Genomic DNA, 10,246 nt, shown 5'->3' on the forward strand with positions numbered 1-10,246 from the left:
CACTGCCAGCCTCTCTGTAGCCAACAATTAGATGCTGATGTGGTGTGTCCTCCCACCACCAAAATTGGGGTCACTCCCTGACCTCGGTTTCTAGCCAAGATCCAGCACCTCAAGAGTGAGGACACCGGGTGGAGGACACACCGGCTTTCGGAGGCACACCCAGCGCCACTTTTCGCCCTTAGTCTCGGCCTCTCTGATCTCCTGAGCCAATTCTGCGCGTTTGGTGCGTGTGTTGGCGATGAAGCGAGAATCAGCCATGTTGGCTCAGATAAAGCATCTGATTTAACAAGCCGGGGATATACAATAATATCAGAAGGCGGCCACGGTGAGTAGAAACACACAACACACACACACAGCTTCCCTAGCCTTGCAGAAGGGGCTCTGTCCCTGGACAGCGTTCATGCAAGAAGTGGCTTGACAATTTGACAAGGTTATTTTTTACTCCCTTTAGACCTTAGGTCAGAGGTTGAATATCATATATGCATCATTATCAACATTATCATCACTGGTTTGTACAGAGTCCCTCGTTTTTTGTTTTTGTTTTTGTTTTTGTTTTTTTGCGGTACGCGGGCCGGCTCCGGACGCGCAGGCTCAGCGGCCACGGCTCACGGGCCCAGCCGCTCCGCGGCACGTGGGATCTTCCCGGACCGGGGCACGGACCCGCGTCCCCCGCATCGGCAGGCGGACTCTCAACCGCTGCGCCACCAGGGAAGCCCCAGAGTCCCTCTGTTATCCTTCCTTCTTTCTACCCTCCCTCAGTCTTACAAAACGTATAGTGTGGTTTTTATGCGTGTGTAATTTTAATGTATGCAGTCGGCCCTGGATTACACATCTCATTCTCTTCCAAGCTGCTTTTCAAACAAGCACCGTGTTTTTAAGACCCACTCATGCTGTTTGTGTTCGTACATCTGTCCCGCTGCAGGAACTCCATGGAGGGTGTCCACACATTCAGCCAACAACCTCCCTCGGGATGGACACTCCGTGGCTACCAACTCCCAGACACCGCAAAGAACACTGCAGGTCATATCCTTGTATGTGTCCACTGTGGGTGTGTAAGAATTTCTTTGGGATGTATAACCAGGAGAGAGATGGCTGAGTCATCAGGTGTGTGTATACTTAATTTGATGAAGTAGTGCCAGACCCTTCCTCAGAATTGAAAGCACCACCCTTACCCAAGTAGCACCCGAACACTCTAATATGTGTACTTCCCTACCGACGCTTGACACTATCCATTCTTCTAATTTTCTCCACCCTAATGGGTGTAGAGTAGTTCTCCTTGTTTCAATTTACATTTCTCGGATAACTAATGAGCTTTGAACATCCGCCTCATATGCATAGCTTTTCTACAAATTGCCTACTCAAATCCTTTACCCATTTTCCCCAAAGGGTGTCCATCTTTTTTCTTATCATTCCACAGGTGCTTCTCGCCTATTACAGGTATCGGTCCCATGTCTATTTTTGATATTGCAAGTAATTTCTCCCATTCTGACAAATGCCTATTAATGGTCTGTCTTACCTTCCTTTAAACCTAAACTCTTAGTTTTGACATAATGAACCTAATCAATGTTTTGTCCTATGATCTGTGCTTTTGAAGTCTTAAGAAGTCGTTCCCTGTCACAGAGATTCAAAGATATTCTCCTTGATTTTTTTCTATTGACCTTATAAGTGTACATTTCCCATATTGGTCTTTAATACTTCTAGAGCCCACTTTCATGTGTGGTGTCAGATAGGAATCTGCATTTAGTTTTCTTCTCACAGTGAGCCAGTTTTCTTTCTTTCTTTCTTTCTTCCTTTCTTCCTTCCTTTTTTTCTTTCTTTCTCTCTCTCTCTCTTTCTTTCCTTCTTTCTTCCTTTTGCAGCTCACCAGCTCCTTAGTTGCAGCACGTGGGCTCCTTCATTGTGGCTCAAGGGCTCCTTAGATGTGGCTCACTGGCTCCTTAGTTGTGGCATGTGGACTCTTGGTTGTGGCATGCATGTGGGAGCTAGTTCCCTGGCCAGGGATCGAACCCCGACCCCTGCCTTGGGAGCTCAGAGTCTTAACCACTGCACACCAGGGAAGCCCCGTGAGCCAGTTTTCTCAACACCATCTATTAAGTGTACCTTCTTTCCCCCATGAATTTGAGTTGCTACTTTAACATATTTTATATAGAGTATATAAAATTACATTGAGTTCCCATGGGCCTCTTTCTGAGCTCTTGCTCTGTGTCACTGATCCATTTGTCTGTTCTTGCACTAATACCTCACTTTAAAAAAATACATTAATTTTGTTTTGTAGTATGTCTTAATGTCTAGTAGGGCAAGAAGCTTATTTCTTGCACCACCACAGCCCTATTCTCACTGCTTACATCACCATGCAGGAAACGTACTGATCCTCTCCACCCTTACTGGAAACTCTTTACTGACCTCCGTCCCACCCGGGTTCTGGAGCCAGCCTCCTTATTGGAGAAGACACATCCTCATCCAGGAGGAGAAAGTCAAATCTGCCAAGGAAAATCTGCACAGTGTCTTAGCTCAGCATTTAGCTCCTAGAAACTTTATTTCCCCCACCGTTTCCTCTGTATCAGCATACTGAAAACCAACTCCAGTAGCCCAGACACTTGAGGTTTTATTCTCTCTGTTTCGAGACCAGATATTGGAAGTCCACGCCTGGAACAGGTACTTAAGTTAAGTCACCAACAATGCAGGCTTCCTCTTGCTTCTTGCGATCGAATCTTTTTTTTTTTTTTTAATAAGTTTATTTATTTTATTTATTTCTTTTTGGCTGCATTGGGTCTTTGGTGCTGTGAGTGGGTTTCTCTAGTTGCAGCGAGCGGGGGCTACTCTTCCTTGCCGTGCGCGGGCTTCTCATTGCGGTGGCTTCTCTTGTTGTGGAGCATGGGCTCTAGGCGCGCGGGCTTCAGTAGCTGTGGCACGCGGGCTCAGTAGTTGTGGCTCGCTGGCTCTAGAGCGCGGGCTCAGTAGTTGTGGCGCACGGGCTTAGTTGCTCCGCGGCACGTGGGATCTTCCCAGACCAGGGCTCGAACCCATGTCCCCTGCATTGGCAGGCGGATTCTTAACCACTGCGCCACCAGGGGGATCCCACAATCGAATCTTTATTTGTGGCTTTTATCCTCAAAGTGACTGGTCTACCTCCGGGCACCTACATGCCAGGTGGGAAGAGAGGGAAGGACCAAACATAATGCTCTCCCTTTTATCGGCAAAACAAAAGCCTCCCAGGAAAACCCAGCTGCTAGGTTTCAGCTTATGTCTTCTTTTTTTTAAAACACTGATCCATGCATGACCCTCTTTTATTTTACTTAGTTATTCATTCATTCATTTCAACAAATAATAAATATCTGTGAACCCAACATCCAGGCCAAGAACTAGAACACTGACTATTGTTTACACTCCTCCCCAGTCTGTCCTCCTGTCTAGAGCTCCAACCCAAGTTATCTATCATACTGCAGCTTATGTCTTACTGCTTAGAACTGGATCACGTGGCCACCTGGTGAGCATCTTTATTTAGGGCACGTGCCACCCCGTGCAACAGACGGCCCCAGGTGGTAACGCCGTGCAGAGAATGACGACTACGTCTCAGTTTTTTCCAGCTTGCCCTGTGCTGAGTCAGACAAGTGCACAATCCACAATTTCTGCCTCCCGGCGCACACACTTCCCTTCTGATCTCCTGCTCACCCTTGAGCCGAAACCCGATCCAGGATGCTTCTGGGTTCTGTCATCAGGAGGAATAAGCACGGGAATGGGGTGGTTGGAGCTTCAAAGTACATTGCTTCTCCTAAACTGTTTTCACCATAGTTTTAGCAAACGTTACATTAGGAAACAGTCAAATGGTTTAGAACTGTTGAAGAAACTAGAAACTATTCAAACGCTTATTCACGGTTAAAATGGGTACATTTACAAAATAATATACTTGGCAACAGTGAGAAGGAAATGTTTACAACTATAGATAAAAAGCTGGGTGAACCAAACAAATATAATGTTGACATCTGGATGCCGAGACTAAAACTCGTGTCTCCGGATGTGTCCTTTCCCTTGACTACCCGCCGCCGCTGCTGAAAGGGTGACTGGAGGCTCCACCTGCACTAGGCGGCCCCACCTCCTTGGCCGTAGCTGATTGGACCCAGAGTCGGCACCTCCCAAGAGCATCCAATCAGGTTTTTTCTCTCTCTCGACTGTGAACTCTAAGACGAGCCAATCACTGGAGCCAGTTATCAGGGGGAATGATGGAAAACAGAGGCTGCCCCTTGCAGGAAATGAGAAGAGAGAGACCGTGAAAGCGAGGTCACGTGGGGGAAGAGGGAGGGATCCCAGAGGCAGCTGCTTCTGTCCTGACGTTTTCCAACTGCAAGTCGTGGAGAGCCTGTTGCTAAAGCACCTCCCTTTTCAACTCCGGCCAATAAGCAGCTCCATGCTGTTCTCCACCAACAGCCAGGATGATCTTCTTAGCACACGTCACCATCTGGCTTTCAAACCGCTGGTGGCTTCCCAACCTTTTCGGAAAACAAAGCAACCAGCTGCCAGGTATATTGGTCTTCTTTGCATTCTGAGAAATGCCCAGCCTCTCCCCATCTCAGAGCCTTTGCACTTGCCCTCCTATCTGGAGCACCAGACATTCACGGGGCTGGTCCCTTTTCATCCCAGACGTCTCAGCTCAAATGACACATCCTCTGAGAGACCCTTCATGTCAGTCTCCTGTTGCGGCTGTAACACATGATCACAAATGTAGTGGCTTACAACACAGATTTACTCTCTTATTGTTCTGGAGGTCAGACGTCCAAAATGTTGTCTCACTGGGCTAAAATCAAGGCATTGACGGGCAGGGCTGAATTCCTTCCGGGGGCTCTAGGGGAGAATCCATTTCTGTGCCCTTTTCATTACCTAGAGGCCACCTACATGCCTAGGCTCATGGCCCCTTCATCTTCAAAGCCATCAGTATAGCATCATCCAATCTCTCTCTCTTTTTGACCCCCTATCCTGCCTCCTTCTTATAAGGACCCTTTGGCTTCTACTGGTCTCTCCCTCTCAAGAGCCTTAATTCAATCACAGCTGCAAAGTCCCTTTGCCATATAAAGTCACATAGTCATAGGTTCCAGGGATTAGGATGTGGACGTCTTGGGGTGAAGGTGGGGGTGAGAGTAGCTACTGCTCTCCCACACCCTTCGGACCTTCCAGTGTAAATACACATCCCCCCAACGTTCTTCTCTTTCCTCATGCCCTGTTCTCCTTTTATTCATATCACATACTTATTATAGTATATAATGTGTTTGTCTATCTTTTTATTGTCTGTCTTCCCCTGCTACAGGGGGAGCTTCACGCAGCAGGAATTTTTCTCTGTTAGGCCCGTTGCAATATCCCCGGCATCTGGACACGTTCCTGGCAGTCGATCAATATTGATGAATAAAATGAAAAGCAGACCGAGTGAATCTCTGTTTCCTGCCAGTGAAATAACCTAATAGAGTAAACACAGCAGTGCCGAGGGGTGAGGGACTTGCTCCTGGCTGCCCGGCCGTTCAAGGAAGAGACCACACACGGAGCCCACTCCTCAGATGTCTTATTTCTGGGACCAAATTTGGGTCAGAGCTGCAGGGAAGGTGGACTCTGGACCTGAGGAAGGAAGCACTGGGGACACAGAGGTGCAGTGCAGCTCTCGCCCCGGTCATTCAGGGAGCTGTCTTCAGGATCTGACCAGAAGGACCTGTCCCTCCACTGTCTGGGAAGGGAGACCTTGATTCCAGGAGACTGGGGGCGGGGCACTGGAGAGGTGAACAACCTCAACATTCTGGGGAAGGAAGTGGTGTCTGGAAGGAGTGTTGGGGTCCCTGCAGAGGTGGGGACTTGCAGGGGGCGAGGGAGGCCAGAATGCCGGGTCCTAGGATGACTCCTGAATTAGACTGGGTAGTGTCCCGGATCCACCTGGAGAACCGGCAGAGGTGTAGACGCCGGGTCTGTTGGGCTGGGCGCGGGGAAAGTCTCCCCAGGACACAAGGCCCTGGAGGAAACCATTGCAGACCACGGGGCCTCCGGAATCACCCTGTGGAGGAGAAAGAGGGGCCCAGAGAGGCAGCGATGTGGGGAGGTGAGGGAGGGAGTCATAGAGATGAAGAAGGACCAGGGCAGCACCAACAGAGACGCAGGGGTGGGAAAAGTAGAGAGATGAGGAGACCCAGACAATGGCAGAGAGGGAGACACATGTAAAAAGGGACACAGAGAGAGAATATTACTATTTCAGCCCACGTTCACCCTTTAGAAACCCCCTTTGTCCCTCTCTACCCAACCCCCAACCTCTTTTCTGTCTGTCTCCCTCATTGTGTGTCTCTGTGCTTCCTTCTATTTCTCTCTCACTCTCCCCTCCAACCTCTGAATATTGTGTTTCTCCCACTGGACACCCCTTCCTTTCCTTTCCTCACTCCTCACCCATCCTTGACACCAATCCGCCTCGTACGTATACCTCACTTTTGCAGAGAGGCAATTCTCAGCCCCTGGGTGAGGGGTTCTCAACGTGGGCACCGCCGACATTGGGACCAGATGATTCTTTGCTATGGGAGGGCGTCCTGTGCCTTGTAAGGCATCTGGCAGCATACCTCTATACCCACTTCATGCTAGGAAACCCCTCCCTCCCCACCAGACAGCTGTAACGGTGAGGCGAAACATCTCCAGGCATTGCCATACGTGCCCTGGGGGGCCAGAATTACCCTGGGGTTAAGAATCACTCCCCTGGACTAATTTAGGTTGCCTGTGCTCAATTTCCCATAGCTCCCTGTAATTACCCTTCTGTGATCATATTCAGCGCTCTTTACTGTCATTTTTTATTTATGTTTATGCAAAATACCTACAACCTGGCTTCTTTCCCCATTATAATGCAGACACTCTTTCCCAGGCAAAAAAAGCTTAGCTGCCCCGACCGCTAAATTTCAACATCTCTCTCATCATTTTCTGTTCACCCTCGTTTAACTTCTTTGCAGAGTTTCTTTTGCTTGGCAGTTAGACAACTGCTCCGAGCCTTCGCTCCTCGCCTGTAAAACAGAGTTAATAATAAAGGTTAAATGAGTAAATTGAGCTGATGCATCTGAAACACTTAAAAGAGTGTCTGGGGCCTTCCCTGGTGGCGCAGTGGTTGAGAATCCGCCTGCCGATGCAGGGGACACGGGTTCGAGCCCCGGTCCGGGAAGATCCCACATGCCGCGGAGCAACTGGGCCCGTGCGCCACAACTACTGAGCCTGCGCGTCTGGAGCCTGTGCTCCGCAACAAGAGAGGCCGTGATAGCGAGAGGCCCGCGCACCGCGATGAAGAGTGGCCCCCGCTCGCCGCAACTAGAGTAAAGCCCTCGCACAGAAACCAAGACCCAACACAGCCAAAAATAAATAAAAAATTAAAAATAAATAAATAAAATTTTTTAAAAAAAGTGCGTCTGGCAACTAGTTAACTGCTATTAGTGTTATAGTATTAGTATTATTGTTATTATTTCTTGCTTTCAGCGGCCACACCCAGACCACACTCTGGTACGAAAAAGCCACTCGAGGTCTAGGGGAAAAAAAGCAAGGTACTACCCTTGGCTACAGAAAGGCTAAGTGGTTTAAAATGTTGACATCCAAATTAGATGTGCTTTCTTCTGATAAAAACCCCGCCACCCATCCCTCTCTCTCCAGATGTGGGTGCTTCCAGTGTTAAGTGGGGACAGAGATTAAATTGGGAGATCTGGGGAGTTGCTGCAACTGTCACATTTGTAAGATTTGCGGGGGTGAGTGGGGTGGGTGGGGAGATTTTCCCAGCCATCAGAATGGGACTGGAGTGCTGTCTGAGCCCACAGCTTACTAAACACCAAGATTACTGAAACATACATCCTGCCAGCAGAGAGCTTGTTAATTTATATTCCTCTAGACCCTTTGGGGACCTGAATACAGGGAAGGGTCCTGAGCTGTAACAGTTTAATTTCTGTCATCCTCAACAAATAAAGCTCCCATGAGAATATAAAGAAGCTCTGTACTGGGGATGAAGAAATATTTGCTGGACACTGTGTCCCACTCATCTCTCCAGCCTCAACCCCTATCCCCCAAACATGCTGGCTCTTTTTTTATTCTTTGAATCAGCCGAACTCCTCCCTGCCTCAGGGCCTTTGCACATGCTTTTCTTGCCCTTAACCTTTGCAAGGCTGGCTCCTTTGTGTCATTCAATCTCTGCTCCGATGCCACCTCTTTGAGGCCTTCCCAATCACCCTTCCAAATACTGCCCCCCCCATCACTTGCTTTCATAAAACTATGCTTTATTTCCTGCACAGCCCTTACCACTCTCTGAAATTACCCTGTTTATGCAGTTTCCTGACCGTAGGATTTTTTTAAACCTTTTTGCTATTCCAGCAACTTTGTGATCAATCCTCTCTATTAAATATTTTCTTTTAAAAATACTGACCATGGGTTTCTGTTTTCCTTCTTTAAGACATTTTACTAGCATTTGTCAGAAAACTTTCATACTACAGATTTTATGGGAATGACACACTTAAGACTGCATCTGCCTGAAATGTGCCAAAATAAATAAGACAAAACTGTGATGTATATTGTATGAAGGGTGGCCCTTAGATGTGATATCTTTATTCAGGGCACATCCTGCCCTTCTATACAACACAGTCTTGATCTCTCCCTTGAGACCTGTACTGTCTAATACAGTGGCCATTAGCTTATATGGGGCCCTTGAGCACTTGAAACATGGCTAGTCCAGACTGAGCTATGCTGTCAGTGTAAAAATACTCACTGTCACAAACAAACCAAAAACGAGCAAACAAGGAAAAAATAGGAAAAAAAGAAAAAACAAATAAAACAAAAAACAAAAAAAAAAAATACACACTGGCTTTCAAAGACTTACTATGAGAATAAAAGAATGTAAAACATTCCATTCATAATTCTTTTATATTAATTACCATTTGAAATGATGGTACTTGGGATACATGGGATTAAATAGGGTATATTATTATTATTATTATTTTTTTTTTTTTTTTTTTTTTCGGTACACGGGCCTCTCACTGCTGTGGCCTCTCCCGTTGCGGAGCACAGGCTCCGGACGCGCAGGCTCAGCGGCCACGGCTCACGGGCCCAGCCGCTCCGCGGCACGTGGGATCCTCCCGGACCGGGGCACGAACCCGCGTCCCCTGCATCGGCAGGCGGACCCTCAACCACTGCGCCACCAGGGAAGCCCCGGGTATATTATTATAATAGTCAATTTCAGCTGTTTTTTACATGTAGCTACTGGAATGTTTAAAATTACATGTAAGGACTTCCCTGGCGGTCCAGTGGTTAAGACTCCACGCTTCCACAGCAGGGGGCACGGGTTCAATCCCTGGTGGGGGAACTAAGATCCCACATGCCCCACAGTGGGGGAAAAAAAACCCCCACAAAAAACAAATAAAATTACTTGTAAGGCTCACATTATGTTTTTACTGGACAGCACTGCTCCAGAGTATGAGCTCTGTGAGCACTGATTTGATCATCGCAGGGTCCCCAGCACATAGCAAGGCTCCAGGTTACACGGTCGGTTTCAGTGTGTATCTGCTGAGTGAATGGAGAAGTCTCTAGCCTTACCTTGCAGGAGTCTCTGCCGGCCTGGTCACCAGCACAGAACATAGTGTCGTCTCTCTGATTTGGATAGGCCGTCTTGCACCTGTCATCACTTAGCACAGTAATGTTCCAGCACTGGAGGACTCTGGGGAAGGTAGCTGTCAAACAGACAAATGCAGAGCAGGGCCACAGTGAGTGGTGGAGGAAGATGGGGAGGGGAAGGGTGCTCAGAGACAGAGAGGGGGAGAAGGCAGACACAGGTGGGCATCGAAAGAGACCCGGACACTCACCCGGGGGCCTGCTGGTTGTCCAGCAGCTGGTCCCAGCAGACGGACAGTGGGAGGAGATGCTGATGGGCCTGACATACTGAGTCTCACGGATTCTTTTGTTCAGTTTGATGAGCATGGGGTCGCTGGAGTGGCCGGGGTGGGAAGAGCCAGGGTGGGGGATGGATTTGATCCACTGAAACAGCTGCTGCCCGGATTCATATATGGGTGACAGGGAATGGTGGCCAAGACGCATTCTGAAAACTCTGGGGAAGATGGCTCATCACGACCAACTCTGACCCTCATCCCCATATCCAACGTCAACCCCAATGCCAAACCTACTCGCAACCCCAACCTCACCTCTAGCCACAAATCCATCCCCCACACCATCTTTTTATTTTTTATTTTTTTTAAATTTTTATTTATTTTTTTTTTTT

At 48.2% G+C, this 10,246-nt stretch overlaps 1 protein-coding gene across 1 annotated transcript in view; it reads right to left on the reverse strand.

Moving 5' to 3' along the window:
- Window positions 1-2,848: 2,848 nt before the first annotated feature.
- Window positions 2,849-10,246, reverse strand: part of KLK5 (kallikrein related peptidase 5) — a 9,879-nt gene continuing 2,481 nt past the window's right edge. Inside the window, 4 exon segments of the mRNA XM_055079220.1 lie at window positions 2,849-5,926; window positions 5,929-6,028; window positions 9,568-9,701; window positions 9,834-10,075. Of these exon segments, the coding sequence (XP_054935195.1) occupies window positions 5,769-5,926; window positions 5,929-6,028; window positions 9,568-9,701; window positions 9,834-10,075 (634 nt within the window). The 3' untranslated portion in view covers window positions 2,849-5,768.

The sequence above is a fragment of the Physeter macrocephalus genome, chromosome 17 (genome assembly GCF_002837175.3).
Source record: "Physeter macrocephalus isolate SW-GA chromosome 17, ASM283717v5, whole genome shotgun sequence".
Lineage (NCBI taxonomy): Eukaryota > Metazoa > Chordata > Mammalia > Artiodactyla > Physeteridae > Physeter > Physeter macrocephalus.